This window comes from Taudactylus pleione, unplaced genomic scaffold (assembly GCF_031769625.1).
Source record: "Taudactylus pleione unplaced genomic scaffold, aTauple2 ptg000842l, whole genome shotgun sequence".
NCBI lineage: Eukaryota > Metazoa > Chordata > Amphibia > Anura > Myobatrachidae > Taudactylus > Taudactylus pleione.
In genome coordinates, this window is record NW_028285244.1 from 5,511,476 (window position 1) to 5,530,461 (window position 18,986).

Here is an 18,986-nt window from a genome sequence, read left to right on the forward strand (position 1 = left end):
CCGGTCCTGACTGACGCTAAGAGTAGCTGCAGGGACCCATTATCAGCGTATGCAACTCACAGTTCCATCTAAAATATGGCAACGTGCAGCACGCAACAGTATGTGACAAACCTCAAAGATATTAACAAATATATATATGTGAGGTCTCAGAACCACCCCAGGTACACCTGTATTAGGGCAGATAAAGAAAATGGACAGATATACACTGACAGGTGAGAGAAAAAGCAGACAGTCAGCACTAGCATAAGTCACATACAATGCAGAAAAATATATATACATATATAAGCATGACATATAATATACTGCACAATGTCGCTACATTCAACTGCCCAGATTCAGTGTCTGGGAAGGCTATAGCGCTGTGTACACTCACCCAAAATGGCCAGGTACGCAGGGGGACTGGGCTCACTGACATCCTAAGAGTTCTGCAGCACCACAGAGAGAAAATGGCCACTGGAGACCTCAGAAGAAGCGTGGCCCGCGGAGGAAGCAGCTCAGCGACGCCAGACTGTATTACTGAAAGGCGCGCTGAGCTGAGGGGAGGAGCCGCTAGACAGGGAAGGCTTCCTTCCCTGGCTAGCAATTAACCCCCCGGGATGCCGGCTCCCGCTGCCGCTATAATCCCTGGTGGGCTGTGGACACGCGGGGTATGCCTCCATGGAGGGGGAGCCCGCCGCCACCGCTAGCGCCTCCGGTCTGTCCCCAGAGACCGGAGGCATAAGGCTGCATATTCACACGTGGATCACCGCAAGCGGTGACCACGCGACTTACCTGTCCCCGTCGATCCGACAGCAGCCCAGGGATTCCTCCAGAGCCCGGATAGTACAGACTCTGGGGTCCCGCTGCGATCCCCAGATCTGTACTGGCGTCGCAGCGCCGGCGGGGTGTAGGAGCGGCAGCTCAGACGTCCATTGGACAGTCTGATGCTGCCGCTCTGAAGAGTAGTAAAAAATAATAAAATAAAACTCTTTTAAGCTTAGGGGCTGCTAAGCAGCCCCCCTGCAGTAACGGTGACCCAACTCCGGCCGGGCACCAACTTAAACTGAGGTGCCTCTGGCTGGGGGGCGGGGTTATAGGGAGAGTGGACCCAAGTGCATCCTGGGAGCTAAAAGCTTTAACTGCGTGGTGCCCGGATTTGGTTCCCAACCTATACCCCAAGGTCAACCCTGTGGACCCTGAAGTAGAAACATCTTTCCCTCTCTCCTGACTAGTCTCCCAGTTCCTGCCACTGAAAAACATCCCCACAGCAAGATGCTGCCACCACCATGCTTCACTGTAGGGATGGTATTGGCCAGGTGATGAGCGGTGCCTGGTTTCCTCCAAACATAACGCCTGGCATTCACGTAAAAGAGTTCAATCCCTGTCTCATCAGACTAGAGAATTTTGTTTCTGATGGTCTGAGAGTCCTTCAGGTGCATTTTGGAAAACTCCAGGTGGGCTGCCATGTGCTTTTTACTAAGGAGTGGCTTCCGTCTGGCCACTCTACCATACAGGCCTGATTGGTGGATTGCTGCAGAGATGGTTGTCCTTCTGGAAGGTTCTCCTCTCTCAATGTGTGTAGAATTTTGAGGACAAAAATGAATTTATTATATTTTGGAATAAGGCTGTAACATGACAAAATGTGGAAAAAGTGAAGCGCTGTGAATACTTTCCGAACACACCATCCATTAATAGCGGAAGTTAAACACCAACACCGTAGCGCCGATTCCCTTCATAGTTGAGCTAAATGACAAGCACGGTAGGGCTAATCCCCTGCATAGTTGCGCTAAGCACAAAAACAAAGCAAAGCATGTACACCTGCCTATATTGAATGTAGGTTACACTGTGTGCAGTGACCTTTATTGTTAATGCCTACCGTGTTTCCCTGATAATAAAACCTACCCCGAAAATAAGCCCTACCCTTACTTTTGAAAAACGGTCCAAAATAAGCCCTACCCCGAAAATAAGCCCTAACAAAAAAAATAAATAAATAATAATAATAATGGTAAATAAAGAATTGTAAAGCAGGACTGAGGCCATGATGGGGATAAAAGCAGGACTGAGGGCATGATGGGGATAAAAGCAGGACGGAGGGCATGATGGGGATAAAAGCAGGACAGAGGGCATGATGGGGATAAAAGCAGGACGGAGGGCATGATGGGGATAAAAGCAGGACGGAGGGCATGATGCTGTCAATGTTAATAAAAATAAGCCCTACCCCGAAAATAAGCCCTATGGAGTTTTTTTGATCAAACAAAAAAAATAAGACAGTGTCTTATTATCGGGGAAACACGGTATATTATGCATGTCATTTTGACCATGTCAAAAATTTTTATACAGTCAAAATGTTGATAGTCAAGTGTTAATTGCAATTAGACTGTTAGTAGTCAGTGAGCATCCATGTCCAAATATTGTACCTAGATGTCTATATTTTACATGTCGACTTTTGACCATGTAAAATATATAAAGAAAAGTGTTTTTGCTTGCTTGTTAGTATTAAAAAGATACAAAAGTGGCTACTCAAGTTAAAGACTAAAGAGGAGATATGGTAAGAACTTACCTTTATCTCCCTTTCTACGAGGTCCTTACGGTCCACAAGTGACCTTGGGGTATAGGTGGATGACGTAGGCATCGGGAACCATGCAGTTAATTTCTTTCCCCCAGGATGCACTGGTCCCCCTCCATACCCTGCCTCCCAGCCAGGGCCAGTAGCAAGCCAGAGGCCGGAGGAGAGTACTGTGAGAGAAAAGGAAGTCTGGAACATAAAAGAATCACATTCTCGCTGTAGACCAGACAACAACATACCTACCGTACAGTGCGTAAGGGCAGGTGCCCTGTGGACCCTAAGGACCTCATAGAAAGGGAGATAACAAAGGTAAGTTCTTACCATATCTCCTCTTTTCTACTTCAGGTTCCTTAGGGTACACACGTGACCTTGGGGATCTCACAAAGCAGTTCCCCTTAAGGGTGGATACACTCCCGTACAGAAAGGAGGACACGCCGCCCAAAGTAAGCATCCTGAGAGGAGAAGGTATCAAATGAATAATACCTCACAAAGGTCTGAACTGAAGACCAGGTGGCCGTCTTACAAAGCTGTACAGCCGAGGCACCATGCCGAGCTGCCCACGAAGGGCCCAGAGACCTCGTAGAATGAGCAGATACAGAAAGCAGAGCTGGAAGGCCCTCCCTAGAATAGGCCTCCGAAATAGTCAGACAAAGCCATCGTGCCAAAGACTGCTTCGTGGCAGGCCAACCCATTTTATGGAATCCAAAAAGGACAAAGAGGGAGTCTAACTTATGTATGACAGAGAACGGTCCACATAAATTCGGAGGGCACGTACCACATCCAAAGAGGCCTCATCTGCTCAAAGACCTGGCCCAAGAAAGGCCAGAACCACAATTTCCTCATTAATGTGGAAACTTGTCACTACCTTAGGAAGGAAACCAGGGCGAGTATGAAGCACTGCCCTGACCTGGTGGAACACCAGATATGGAGAGCGACAGGAAAGGGCCCCGTATCTGACAGACGTCTAGCCGAAGCAATGGCCAGAAGGAAGACTGTCTTAAACGTAAGCCATTTCAAATCCACCGATTCCAGTGGTTCAAAAGGCAGGCCCTACAAGACCCGAAGGATAACCGCCAAATCCCAAGGCTCCATCGCAGGCACAAAGGGTGGCTGAATCCGCAGCACAGCTTGTAAAAAGGTGCGCACATCCTGCAGAGTCGCAATAAGTCTCTGAAACCACACTGACAGGACCGTGACTTATACCTTCAGTGAAGCCAGGCGGAGTCCTAGGTCCAAGCCTGCCTGGAGGAAAGCCAGTATTCTGGAAATCCTAAACGTCCGAGGGTCATACCCGCTAGGGGTGAACCACTGAAAGTAGGAGTGACACACTCTGTGGTAAATCCTGGCAGAGGCTGGCTTCCGTGCACTCATCAAGGTGTTAACCACAACACCAGTGAAGCACTTTGACCTTAAGAGGGATGCCTCAAGAGCCATGCCGTCAAAGCCAAACGACCCAGATCCGGGTGAAGGCAGGGACCCTGTGACAACAGGTCCTGACCTTGTGGTAACCACCACGGAGTGTCTATCGACAGACTCTGAAGGCTCTGACCAGTGCCTCCTTGGCCACGCTGGAGTCACCAGTAGGAGCTTGCCTCCTTCCTGCTTTAACTTTCTGAGTACGCAAGGAAGTAGGGACATCGGAAGAAAGGTACGTGAACCGAAAGGTCCACCTGACCGACAGAGCATCTACTAGCAGAGCACCTGCGTCTCTTGTCCTCGATATGTACACTGGTAGCTTGTAATTGTGTCGGGAAGCCATTAGGTCCACGTCCGGAAGGCCCCATCTGTCCACCAGGAGTTGAAACACCTCCTGGTGAAGAGACCATTCCCCTGGATGCACGTCGTGGCGGCTGAGGAAGTCCGCTTCCCAATTGAGGACTCCGGGTATGAACACTGCCGATATGGCCGGTAGATGGCCTTCTGCCCATGTCAGGATGCGTGACACTTATCGCATGGCCGCCTGACTTAAGAGTTCCTCCCTGTTGATTGATGTACTCCACCGTCGTGGAGTTGTCTGACCGCACCTGCACAGGATTTCCTTGTAGGATGTGTCTTGCTCTTGTGAGAGCCAAGACTGTCCTTAGTTCCAATATATTGATTGGAAGGACGGTTTCCTCTAGCATCCACCGACCCTGAAAAGAGTAGGGACCTGACACTGTGCCCCAACCCCTCAGACTGGAATCCGTTATCAGTAGAGTCCAGTCCGGTATCCAAAAGGGGCATCTCTGGGTGAGATGCTGAGTTTGCAGCCACCAAGCCAGAGACAACCTGATTTCCGGGGAGAGCACTATTTTCTGTGTCTTCAATTCCCGAGGTAATCTGTCACATCGGGCAAGGATCAATTTCTGTAGAGGCCTCGAATGAAATTGCGCATACTCCACCATGTCGACCATTGACACCATCGACCCCAACAATTGCATTGCTGCATGCACAGAGACCCGGCGACTGTGAAGACATTTGTGTACCCGCGTCTGCAACACAGAGATCTTGTCTGATGCCAGGAAGATCCTTTGCTGTTGTGAGTCCAATAGAGCTCCTAGATGCAGCATCCTCTGCGACGGAGTTAGAGACGACTTCTCCCAATTTATGTCCCATCCATGCGACTGAAGCACTGAGATGGTCATCTGGAGGTGATGGAAAAGTACCTCTGGAGATCCTGCCAGGAGCAGCAGATCGTCCAGATATTATAATAGGCGGATCCCCTGCAGCCGCAGATGGGACGCCATTACTGCCATTATTTTCGTAAATACCCGAGAGGCCGTGGTTAGGCCAAAGGGTAACGCCTGGAACTGGAAGTGTTGCTGTTGCACAGCGAACCTGAGAAACCGTTGATGCAAAGCCGCAATAGGGATATGCAGATAGGCATCCCGGATGTCCAGGGATACCATGAAATCATCCGGTTCTATAGCCAGTATGATAGTACGTAGCGTCTCCATCTGGAAACGAGGAACCTGTTTAAGCACCTGAGGTTCAGGATAGGATGGTAGGTCCCACCGGGTTGTTGCAACAAAAACAAGTTGGATTAAAACCCCATGCCCAGCTGGGGCTCTGGCACTGGGACAATCACTCCTGCCTTGCGCAGGGAATATACTGCTTCCTGTATCAGTAAGGCTTTGTCCTTGTTGGAGACATCCGAGTGGAAGAATTGGTGAGGGGGCAGGCTGCGAAACGATAGGGCATAGCCACGAGAGACCACTTCTCTTACCCAGGCATCTGTTGTGGTCTGATGCCAGGCACTGGGCAAACTGAAGAAGTCGGCCTCCCACTGTGGGGTCCCCCAAAGGGAGGCCTGTCTCGTCATGCTGCGGACTTGTTGTCCGGTTTAGAGGATGGATGCCTTGTACTCCAAGCTTGCTTTAAGGGTCTGCCAGTCTTCCTGACAGCCGTCTGCTTGGGAAATGACTGGCCTTTAAGTCTAGTCTGCGCCCTGTAGGGCCGAAAGGAGGGAATTCGGGAACCAGAGGGGACTGAGGCTGATGGCAGACTAGCAGACTTGGCCGCTGCTAAAGTGTCCCCGATCTAGTCTAGATCTGGGCCAAACAATACCTTCCCGTTGAAGGGTAAAACCTCCAGTCCCTTCTTAGAGTCAACATCCGCCCTCCAGGAACGGAGCCATAAAGACCTGCACGCTGTGACAGCCGCGGCTGACACTTTTGAGGATAATAAGCTGACATCCAGAGCTACCTCATTCACATAGGTAGCTGAGTCACGTATCTTGCCCACCTTCCGGCCAGTTGAGTCCTTTAAGGACGCAATGGAAGGCATAGATAAGGTCGCACTTCTGACTAAGCGTGTTACATGTGAGTCCACTACAGGAGGTGAAACCCATTTCTTGAAGTACTCCTCAGGAAAGGGGTATGCATTGACCAGTCACTTTTGCAGCTGGAACCGGCTCGCCGGAGCCTTCCACGCCACCTCCAGATGATCCACTTGCTGATCTGACAGAGGAAAAATGGCTGTAGAACCCTCTTAAACAAGGGGTGTTTAGATTTAACAACCGGAGGAGCATCTTCCTCCTCAATGACCAACACCTCTTTTACAGATCGGACCAGGCCCGGAATGTAAACACTGGACTTGTGCTGCTCATCCGTTTGGGATAGTTTCGAGTCAAACTCTGGAAGCACCCCATCGTCCTCAGATGACCTTTCATCCTCGTCCACATAGGGATGGCGAGGAGACACAGAAGGCCTTTTGGCCAGCACCCTAGGGGTCCTAGAGAGTTAATCAGGGTTAGAGCCCACAGACAGGTTGACCTGAGACCCTTGTGGTACATTAACCACCTGCGGTGCCAACTGGATCTGTGGCATAAGAGCCAGAACTAGCGGTTGCTGTGAAGACCCCACTTGGGGGAGCATAGGGGGCACAGCCATGCGAACCATAAGCGTCTGCAGTGCCTGAGCAAAGCACGCCCAAGGGGGTTCTTGCTCAGTCCCAAGGACCGAAGAGGGACCTGGAGGGACATAACACCTGCGCATAAACGCTCAGGCAGCACATCAGTCTCCCCAATTCCAGCAGCACAACGCACACAAGACTGCAAGCCTGGGATAGACACCCGGGTATTATCCTCACCGCTGGACATGGTGAAAGGATATATAGGTGTGTAAATAGGGGAACAAGCAAGACTATACACAGAAACTGTTTGTAACCTAACCAAACTTGGACAGCAAGTCAGAGGTTAAACGGAAAAACAGTGTAGAGCAATATTTATAGTAGAAAGTAAAGCAGACACATTCAGATGCTAGCAGTCACAAACAATGCAGGAGAAAAAACTCTGCACTACCTGGCACTTACAATCAACCTTAAAGCCCTTGAAGGCTGAAAGGGTTAAAAGTGCTGCAAATCAACTTCAAAACCAAAGTGTTAATGAAGGCTGCAACTACATAGCAGATCCGGGAATCAAAGTATGTAGGGGGACACAGGACACCAGTTACTCACCGCTGCCTGGGAGTCAGAAAATGGCCACCAAACGCTTGCTGGGGGGGTGATGCCTGTAGGAGGAGTCCACTCCAGCATGGCCTGAGAGCAGGGCAAAGGAGCGCTGAGTGGGGGGGAGGGGCTGCTGTGCAGGCGTGCCATCTCCCCCGGCCAGGCTGAGAACTGCTGGGCCCTTCCTCCTCCAGAGCCTGGCGGTAACTTGTCCCTGGTGGCCTAGTGGACGCCGGGGTATGGGGGGGCCAAGCGCCACTGCTGACTGGGCCGGGCGTCCACTGCCCGGCGCTAACAGGCTGCCCTGTGGCGGTTCCCGTGCAGGGATACCGCGTGCAGTATTCTTACCTTACCTCCCGCTGCAGCCCTGGGAGCAGACATGTCCCGTTAGCAGGAACATGCCGTTCCTGTCGAGACTCACGGCTCTGTGCCGGGACGCGGCTCTGGCGGGGGGGTGTATAGTTAGGACCGTCCGCTCAATCCCGCTGACTCCAGTCAGCAGAACTTCTAACTTCAGGGGCTCTTCTGATAGCCCCCCTGCAAAACCCGGTGCTCCCCAACCTCTCCGGCCGGGGCACCACACTAAACTGAGTAATGCCCTGGCTAGGAGGCGGGGTATGGAGGGGGACCAGTGCATCTTGGGGAAAGAAATTAACTGCATAGTGCCCGATGCCTACGTCATCCACCTATACCCCAAGGTCACCTGTGGACCCTAAGGAACCTGAAGTAGAAATAACAATTTGAATAGCCACTTTCATATCTTTGTAATACTAACAATCAAGCAACAAAATGTTTTATATATATTTTTTTTATATATATTTTTTCTTCATTTTTTTTTTTTTTTTTACTTTATATCATGCATATTAAAACCTCTTAAATGTATTACATTTTGGTCTCTTAAATAAAAAAAAAAAAGTATAGATATTCATCCGCTAACCAATTAAAGGAGATGCAGGGGGATACAAGAGTAGACTGAAAGCTAACCAGGCACCCTGATAAAGTCAATTCTAACCAAGCCCAAGTGAGAGAATGGAAAAAGAGAGAAACCACAGAGCTTAAAAAAAAAAAATTGAAAAAATAAAAAATGTCCCAACAGAACTATGGACAGAAAACTATCAACACCATCAGAAATTGATTTTTTGTTAAGTATGAAATCCTGCTCTCTCTTTCATCCACTGGAGAACGCTGGAACTCCTGGGGATGTTCTCAATGGAAAGAGCACAATGTAGATAAGCACAGCACCTTGCAACCAAAAGCCACAGCATTTGGACCAAAGTGAAACGCATGACATTTGGCAAATCCGTGCATGGAAGACCAGGTGACTGCCCTGCAGAACTGTTCAGCTGAGGCCCTGTACCGCACAAGACAAGAGGCGCCCGTCAACCCAGTGGAACGAGCCATTAGCCGAGTAGGAACCAGCTGACCTTTAGCAATGTAAGTAGATTTGATTACAGATCGAAGCCGAGAAAACAGTAGGCATTAAAACCAGACAACCTCACTTTTGAGTGTCATCCATCCGACGCAAGTCTGAAGTACGCCAAGGATTAAAAGGGAAGAGCGAGATTAGCTGAAAGTCCTATGGCACAATGGAAGCATTGGTCCTGGAGTAACAATGATCCACTATTTGGTTTAGCCTAGACACCAACGTGTCAAAGTACGCCAAATCCTACCCGACGATCAGACCTGAAAGACGTTTGGGTGAAGGGACCAATTGCCAAGATGGAGATCTTGACAGCTAAGGAAATCGGTCTAACAATTGTTGACCCCAGACTAGATAATAAGATGGGCAGAACAGCATATTGACAGACTATTTCTTCATGGCCACAGAGCTTCTCATGCAACACCCGGCTATTCAGGTAAGCTACAGTCAAGGCACTGTACACGACTGTGTCTTCACTAGACTTGTGCAGATGGAACTGAGCCAGTCAGTACACTCTCCCTGAGATTGAAGACATTTATGGGACGATCCTTTCCTGTCTGGTTCAAAGAACCAGCAAGTGGTATTGCAGAACCTCCACTCCTCACCCTCTGAGACTGCCATCTATGGTCAACAGGGTCTATTCCCAGATTGTGAAGGGTAGGCCATTGAGATGTCTCAAATTCAGCCACCAGAGTAAGGAAAGTTGAGCCCGTTGGGATAGACTAATGATCTTGGACAGTTGTTCCAATTGCAAAGCATATCCATCAGGAAGTCTCTGGAATGAATGAGATTTTCCGAAGTAGACCACATCGAAGGAGGAGATGAGTTTTCTATCAGGCGATTGCACAAGTTAACTGAAAAAGTCAACTCGATCGAATTCAGGATTGGGTGGAAACAATTCTGTACTGAGGCAGAAAGACCTTCTGTAGAGGTGTCGAGATCATACCCATAAAAAGCATTCCTGGGATGAGGTTGGACGTCACAAAATTGATGATCCAACAGTGAGAAACAAGCACATGATGTGTAAGCCTGACCTGAGACTGAAGGAGTCTTGATAAGGAGGTTATTTAGGTACAGGACTATTGTCAGTCGCAAGGATCTCATACAAACAGCCATGACAACCATAAAAGTTTTTAAGGACGCATGGTGAGGCAGAAATGAAGGACATACGGTGAAGAAAAGCCAAAGGGAAAAACCCTGTACTGTAAATGGTCATCATGGATTGCAAACTGAAAAATGGATTGACAGGATTATCAAAAGTGGATGTGAAGACATTCATCCCTGATGTCCATGAATACCGGGACTCCCACCTGCTCCATGGCCGAAATCACTGAAAGAAGACTTAAGCTGGTTACACGTAAAGATTTTCTGTCCAACCATCCAACTAGTTGATTGGTTGGAATGAAAATCTGGTAACGTATGGGAGTAATTGATTATCAGCAGTTTGCTCCTAAATGCCAGAAAACAGATGAAAGTGAACGTTCAGACAAGTTTGTCAAATGTTTGATCTAAACAATCTGTTCAAACAACAGTTTTTGTCCTTTTTCCGGCGTTTGGGAGCAAATTGCTGATTGTCATTTGCTTTCATAACTTACCAGAATTTCATTCCAACCAACTAGTTGGATGGTTGGACAGGAAATCTTTGTGTGTGTATGCAGCTTTAGGGTCTGAATCTGAACTAGACACATTGCAGATATTTATGCAGTTAGAGCGGTTATCAGTAATCTGCGCATGCGTCAAAATTCATTTGTCATTGTCGCTAGCTGAGAGATTAAATCACAAAGTGATTGACAGGCAAGCTTTTAAAATTTTTATAGAGAAGTTTCTTACTGAAACCCTATGAGAAAGTCAGTCAGCAAATATCAACTAGAAAAACATTCATGATTAGTCAGTACATATTTACAATGAGTACTGTAAGTGTTTTGCAGACATTAAAAGTAAATACCAGCCTGACAGACAATGAGTAAGAACAGCAAAGTGATTTAAGGAGTGGATCATAGTTAGCCAGAAAAATATTAGACAAAAGGAGAAAAGTTTTAGAAATGAGGGTAGAGCAACATACTTACAGGGGACATCAACTGTTGCACCACTCACAAGAAAGAAAGACAGAACAGTCAGAGAACAACTCTACACAAACAAGACCACCAGGAGACGCATACCACAGATACCAGACTCAGATACCCATATAAATGGTTCCACACTAAAAATCTGCCTATTGGCCTCATCACTACGTGACGCACGTAATTAAATCCTGGCCAGGTTGAAAAGTCACCAAAAAAAAGAGTGCAACAAAGATAATTTAAAACCATAAAAATAGAAAATAATACATTACTAATGTCTCAGAGAAAAAAAAAAACATGGTTCATTAACAAATTAGCAGAGAACTCACAATAAACAGACTTACAAAAAAAATACAATGATACATTGTAGACTGCAAAAGGTCCTAGGTCCAGTAGTGTGTTGAAGTAGATGCTTTTGGAGAATATTAAAATCTCTGATTAGAATTAAATATTGTGAATAAACTTTGTGTAAGATTATGACGACTTGTCCTTTTTGAAGATATTTATTAAGCCATATAGGAGGTAAGATATAGAATATACACTATTTACACAAAGTTTATTAGAGAAATGAATAGTGATAATCATTGAACCCTAATTTAATTACCGATCCAATTTTCCTATATCTTACCAATAAAGAACATACCCTTTAAAATCATCCAGTCCACAGTGTTTTAACTTGTCCCTGCCTCGGGGTTGGCAGCTTTCCCTGTCTGAAGGTAGAAGTGGACTATCCGCTGCTTGAATAGTAGGGCTGGAACGCACCATTCTTGTTCTAATCACAGCAAAAGAAAAGTAGAGAGAGTGTGAGTGAGAGCAAGTGTGAAAGGATAGACATCACACTTGAGAAATTGTTGACAGAGAAGAATATATGAAAGTGCCAGTATGAAAAAAAAAAAAAAAACAACATACATTTTGTTTATAATATTAATAATAAAAAAATCAACACAACAAGAAAACTCACTAAGTACATACCGTCTATCTCTCAATGCCAATCCCTTTCTTATTAGGTGATCAGACACATCAACTAATTGGCCTGCTTCGTTCTTGATTAAGATTTTAACAGGCAGAGGCCACTGTGATGCATTTTCCTATAGGTAGCAAAGCAACACAAATAAAGCTAGAACTTTATATTTAAGACCATCTTTTTAAACTATAGCAAAGTCATAAAAACACACAATATAAGAAATAATAATAAAAATAAGAAGGTTTGACCACCTAACCACATAAAAAACAACTTAATGTCTTCTGGTTAAAATTAATTCTATGCTTACCACTTTAAAGCATATAAAATATTTGTGAATATTATTAAAGATAAAGCACCAGTTTTACAAATATCATTTTTCTTTGCAACCCAAGTACAAATCACCAACTCCTTTCAAAATACATGCTACAGACACACACGGCTATCTGTTGGAATGGGATTGAAATACTGGTGGCAGTTTAGCCGCCAGTTCAAATCCCAACAGCGTCTGCCCGACAGGAAGAAATCCCGACAGCGGCAGGTAAGTGTCGGGATATAGACCGGCGGCATTTATTCCGCCAGTCTATTAACTGCATCCTCTATCTGTCATGTGATGGCTGGAGGAAGAGGGCAAGAATGTAACTATTCCAAAGCTGTTCAGCTAATTACATCATGCTACATGTGACTGTGGTTGCTATGGTAGTTAGAGGACACTGGAAGATATGAACAATTGTCAATTATTATATGCAATGTGAAGAAACAAATCAAAAAAGGGGAGTATTTACAAAGCCTTCCACACACTGATGAAAAAAACAACAAAAAAACACTTAGTTTTTTCATGGTATTGCCGTTTTTAAGCACAGCAAAAAAAAAAATTAAGAGTTATGGTAGACTTACCTAGATAACTCCTGTTCTTCGAAGTCCATAAGGTCCACAGGGATACCATTGGGAATATTATAGTTGGAGACCAAGCACCAAACAGTTAAAGCTTCAGCTCCCAGGAAACTCGGGTCCTCCTCCATATATACCCCACCCCTAGTCATAGGACTTCAGTTTAGATAAGCCAAAAGGCAGGGGAAAGAAAGGAAGAGCAATCGTACATGAGGAACACTATGACACAAGATGAGGAAGCTGTGCCCGAAAGAAACATTTTTTACCCATGCAGCCAGGTGCGTCAGGGTGGATGCCCTGTGGACCCTATGGACGTTAAGTAGGCAAGTCTACCATAACTCTAATTTTCTTCTTCAGGGTCCATAGGGATCAACATGGATACCATGGTGATATCCTCAAGCAGCTCCCCCTAGGGTGGGGGACGCTCCTGAGAAGAAAGGAGAATTTGTCGCCCAAAGAAAGCATCCTGAGAGGCAAAAGTATCAAAGGCATAAAACCTAAGAAAAGTGTGGACAGAAGACCACGTGGCTGCCTTGCACAATTGTTCAGTAGGGGCACCACGACTAAATGCCCACGATGGCTCTACAGACTGAGTAGAATGTGCTGTCACAGAGCTTGGCACAGGGAGATCAGCTTGTGTGTATACCTAAAAGATAGTCACAAGTAGCAATCTCGCCAGCATGCTTTTAGCTGTCCATCCTCATTTGTGAAAACCATATAATACAAAAAAAGCATCTGATTCTCTAACAGAGTTTGTGCGCTCCACATAGATAAGGAGAGCACAAACTACATCCAGGGAGGCTTCACCTACAGAAAGATCTGGAGCCTGAAAAGCTGGAACTACAATTTCTTCATTTACATAAAAACGGGATACTACCTTAGGAAGGTAACGCTCCATTGTACGAAGAACAGCTTTATCCTGGTGAATAAACAACAATGGAGAGCGACAAGAGCGCGCTGCCAAATCAGAGACTCTGCAAGCAGAAGAGATAGTGAGAAAAAAAAAAAGTGTCTTCGCTCACTTCAAATCTACAGAGTTTAAGGGTTCAAATGGGGGAGCTTGTAGCCCCTTAAGAACCAAAGACAAATCCCACAGTACTACCGGTGGAACAAAAGGAGGCTGAACTCGCAGAACTCCTTGGAAAACATTTCTAACATCTGGTAATGAGGCAATCTTCCTCTGAAGACTGACAGTGCAGAAACCTGCACTCTCAAAGTGGCCAGGTGAAGACTACGGTCTAAACCCGCCTGGAAAAAAGCCAATATCCTGGAAATCCTAAACACCTTAGGATCATACTTTCTGTGGGAACACCATTGATCAAAAGAATAACAAACGCTGTAATAGATGCAGGCAGAGGCAGGCTTCCGTGCCCTAAGCATCGTCTGAATTATAGAACTGGAAAAACCTTTTACTCTTAGGATGGAAGTTTCAAGAGCCACGCCGTCAAAGCCAGACGAGGTAAGTCCGGATGCAAGCAGGTGCCCTGCGTTAGCAGATCCTGCCATAGAGGAAAAGGATACGGACTGTCTATTGACAGATTCTGTATGTCGGTGAACCACTGACGTCTGGGCCAAGCTGGGGCCACCAGTATTACGGTTCTGCCTTCCTGCTTTAATTTCCCGAGAACTCTTGGGAGGAGGGAGATCAGAGGAAATAGATACGCCAGCTTGAAGTCCCATATTACTGCCAGTGCTTCCGTATGCAGGGGACCTTGTGGTTGTGATGTGACACCATGAGATCTCTCTGGCAGACCCCATTTTCTTACCAGGAGCTGAACACTCCCGGATGGAAAGACCACTCTCTGGCATGTATGTCCTGGCGACATAGAAAGTCTGCTTCCCAATTGAGTGCTCCCGGTATAAAAATTGCTGAGATTGCAAGATGACGTTCTGCCCAAATCAGAACCCTTGTCACCTCTTTCATGGCTGCGTAACTTCTTGTGCCTCCCTGATGATTGAGGTAGGCCACCGCTGTCGCATTGTCGGACTGGATCTGAGCCGACTTGCCCTGGAGCCATGACCAGTGCCCTGTATACTGCTCGCAGTTCCAGAATGTTTATTGGCAGATGAGTTTCCTGATTTGTTAATTTTCCTTGAAAGGTGCGATGACCTGTCACTGCTCCCCATCCGCGAAGGCTGGAGTCTATGGTGAGCAGCACCCAACTTGGAATCCGGAATGCAAACGCTTTATTCAGATGATCCTTTCTCAGCCAGCACAGGAGGAAGTGACGAACCTCTGGAGTAAGAAGGATCCTCTGGGACTTTATTCGATGATACTGTCCGAGAGAATCAATTTTTTCAGTGGCCTGGAATAGAACTGAGCATATCCCACCATGTCTAAGGTGGATACCATTGATCCCAGGACCTGCATTGCTAGCAGAATGGATACCCTTCGCTTTAGAAGCACCTTGCGTATTCACAACGATTGGGCCACAATCTTGACCTCTGGCAGATAAACCGTCTGTGCCCGAGAATCCAGAAGAGCTCCCAGATGTACCATCTGCTGTGCTGGAGAAAGGAAGGATTTCTTCCAATTGATGATCCAGCCATGCTTCTGTAGGCAGACAATGGTCAGTTGGAGATGGTGTTGTAAAAAGCAGGAGACTGTGCCAATATCAGAAGGACGTCCAGATATCGTAGTGTTCCGATTCCCTGAAGCCTGAGATAGGCCGACATAACAGCCATTATTTTGGTAATGATCCGAGGGGCCGTAGATAGAACAAAGGGTAGTGCCTGAAATTGGTGATGTTGGTGCAGGACAGCAAACCGTAGAAATTGTTGGTGGGATGGCGTAATAGGCACATGCAAATACGCATCCTGAATGTCCAGAGAAATCATAAAATCCCCAGGCTCCATTGTCAAATTAATTGAAGAGTTTCCATGCGGAACTTGGGTACAAGGATAAACTTGTTGAGGGTTTTTATATTGTGAATAGGGCGATGAGACCCATTCGGTTCTGAACAAAACTAGATTGGAATAACAACCCCTTCCTTGGTGAAAACACAGGAACCGGAATCGTCACCGCTGCCTGCAGTATGGAGTAAATTGCCTCCTGAAGAGCCAACGCCTTGATCGCATCTGATGGGGGATTTGTACAAAAACACTTCTGGGGAGGATTCCTCCGGAAAGTGAAGGCATACCCCTGAGAGACCACTTCTGGGAGCCAGGCGTGTTGTTAGATGCCAGTAATCCGCAAATTGAAGTCGGCCTCCACCCTGGGATCCACCCGGAGAAGGCCCGCCCCATCAGGCAGGTGGTTTGTCGTCGGGCTTAGAAGCATGACATCTCACCGGACCGGAGCTCTTAGTTTGTCGCCTAGTTGTCATGCGAAAACTAGACTGCCTGGAAAAAGACTGTTCTTTTGCTCGTCCCTGGGAACAAAAGGACCGAAAAGAGAACTGCCTAGACTTTTTAATGTAGCCAAAGATGGCAGCCCTGCAGATTTTGAAGCTGCCAAAGTAGCTATTATTTTATCTAACTCTGCCCTAAAAAGTATATTTCCATAGAAAGGTAAGGATTCCAAAGCCTTCTCTGAGCCTGTATCAGCTTTCCAGGACCTTAAAGAATAGGACCCTACAAGCCACCACTCAGGATGCTGGTGCTTTAGAAGCTAAGAGTCCTGCATCTATTGCAGCTACTCCCAAATGGGAGGCTGCTTCCCAGATGTGGGAGACATTGTGAGTGGAGGATTCTCTACCATATGCTACCAGAAAACCAATGACCCCGTCCATTCTTCAATCGCTTTAGCTACCCAAGCCCCAGCCATAGCTGGACGAGCAACAGATCCAGATGATGAAAATATTGCCTTAAGACATGTTTCAATTTTTCTAATCTGTAGGATCCTTAGTCTGGAATGCTACGTTGCCTTTTCTGTCAGCATCTTCTATTAAGGGTGTCACGTGAGCATCCACAGTAGGAGGGATTTCCCACTTAGTACATTCAGAAGCTGGAAGAGGATACAATGATGCTAATCTTTTAATAACCTACACCAGTTTATCCGGGTTACCCCATGCTTCTTCAATAAGTTCAGTGAGCTGCTCTGATTTAGGAAACTCAGTTTTTACCACCTCCTGGTGTTGTAACAAGTTGCGGTCACGACTTGTCTCCCTCCAGAAGTTCACCGTTGCATGACACTGTTGTTCCGGTTTCCTCAGCAGCTAGGCGATCAGCACGCCTCAGGACGTCAAATGTTATCCATGGCACTGCGTGATTGGACAGTCTTCCTATTTATAGACACTGGACTTTTGCCGCCTCGCCGACTATAGCGTTCCTGAAGGTCCACTCGGACTCAACCGCACCAGCAGCTGTCGTGCTGTTACCGGCTCACCAGTCTCTCCTACGGCTCCCAGGCCGCATCAGCAGCTCCCGTGCTGTTGCCAGCTAACCTGCCTTTCCTGCGGCTCCTAGGCCGCACCAGCAGCTTCTGTGCTGCCACTGACTCACCTGTCTCTTATGGCTCCCTGGCTGCATCAGCAGCTACTGTGCTGCCACCAGCTTTAAGTTTCGGAACACTATTTTGTACACATACTTGTACACTAAATTGCGTACCGGCTCTCAAAGCCGAAGTACACAGGATTGTACATTAAATTGTACACAAACTTGGACACTAAATTGCGTACTGGCTCGCAAAGCCTCACCTATTACTTTCTTCTACCATCAGCTTACAGGCCGCACAATCGGCTCTCAAGCCGTGTCAATTGGGTACTTCCTTCTGCTACAGGCTCCAAGCCGCACCATCGGCTCTCAATTAAGTACTGTCTTCTACAAATCGTCTACTAGCCGCTCCATCGGTTCATCAGCCATATCATTGACTCAAGTCTAGTGGATACCAGTTTCTGTTCCTGTCGTTCCACTTTCTGTTGAATCCCATTGTATTTCCGTGTGAACCACTTTTACACAGAGTTTAAAGACCAGGCGGCTGCCTAAGAACCGGTTAACATCTCAGTTTTAAGGAAACAACGGGCGCCTGTTATTAACGGAAGACCTTGCTAGCCTGGGATTTAGGCGGTTCATACGGAGCAGGTTTTGGGATTCATAACAAGTGTTTAAACACTGGAGCCTCCATACTAGGAGCTGGTTCATCATCCTGTATATCTAGGACTGATTTGACCACCCTCACCAAAGAAGGAACATCCACTGTAGAAGGATGGTCCTCCTCTGCCGAGCTAGACCCCGTAGAACCATGCGCATCATCTGATTCCTCCAATGATGCGTCTGAATCTATAGGTTGAACAGACCGATTAAAAGATAACTTTCGTTTAGGCGCCTTAGTGACTACCAGTCTGCTTGCGAAAGCTGTCTGACTTGAGTGGGCATATGCATCCATCCAGGAAGGATGTATAAGAGGTGCAAACATAGAATTCTGTGGGTACCCCATACAAGGAGGCAACGTGGGAGAAGCCATACGACTACAAACTGATTCATTACCTGAGACAAAGGGACCCAAGATGGATCCTGTACAGGGACTGGTATACTGGACTGGTGAGGTGGTTCTTTATAACAGACAGCATACAAACCATCCTTTATAAAGGTTTAAGAGAACAAGCCCGAAAAACAGGATTTGCATTCAACCTAAGTCCAACAGCCCTGAAAGGAGTGTGGACGGGTCACTGTGCCCCAACCCCGGAGACTGGCTTCCGTTGTTAGGAGTACTCAGTCCGGGATCCAAAAGGGGCAACCCTTGGTGAGAGGAGATATCTGTAGCCACCAAGATAGGGACGGGCGCACCTCCAGAGAGAGTACCATCATCTGAGCTTTGATCCGATGGGTTAACCCGTTTCATCTGGAGAGGATAAGCCTTTGCAAAGGCCTGGAGTGGAACTGAGCATACTCCAGTATGTCGAAGGTGGACACTATGGTTCCCAGAACCAGCATTGCTGAGTGGATCGACACCCGGCAACTGTGGAGACATCAGCTTCCTCGTAGTCGAAGTATGGAATGGTCTCTGAAAGATTCTCTGATCCTGAGAATCCAGCAGGGCTCCCAGATGAATCAATCATTCTCTGCGAGGGATTCAGGGAGGACTTTTTAAAGTTGATTAACCATCCGTGCTTGTGAAGGAAAGCAATGGTTAGCTGCAGATGGTGGTGTAGCACTTCTGGGGATCCTGCTAAGAGTAGGAGGTCGTTCAGATATGGTAGCAGTCGGACACCGTGACCACGCAGGTGGGCCGCCATGAGCCAT

At 46.9% G+C, this 18,986-nt stretch overlaps 1 protein-coding gene across 14 annotated transcripts in view; it reads right to left on the minus strand.

Moving 5' to 3' along the window:
• Positions 1-18,986, minus strand: part of RNF17 (ring finger protein 17) — a 502,688-nt gene that overhangs the window by 149,865 nt on the left and 333,837 nt on the right. For 12 of the 14 annotated variants that reach the window (XM_088458561.1, XM_088458560.1, XM_088458571.1 and 9 more), the window contains 2 exons: positions 11,924-12,039; positions 11,580-11,723 (listed from right to left, as the gene is read on the minus strand). In XM_088458561.1, coding sequence (XP_088314687.1) covers positions 11,580-11,723; positions 11,924-12,039 — 260 coding nt within the window. The remainder of the gene's footprint in view (positions 1-11,579; positions 11,724-11,923; positions 12,040-18,986) is intronic. The other 2 variants (XM_088458574.1, XM_088458562.1) reach the window with 1 other exon arrangement.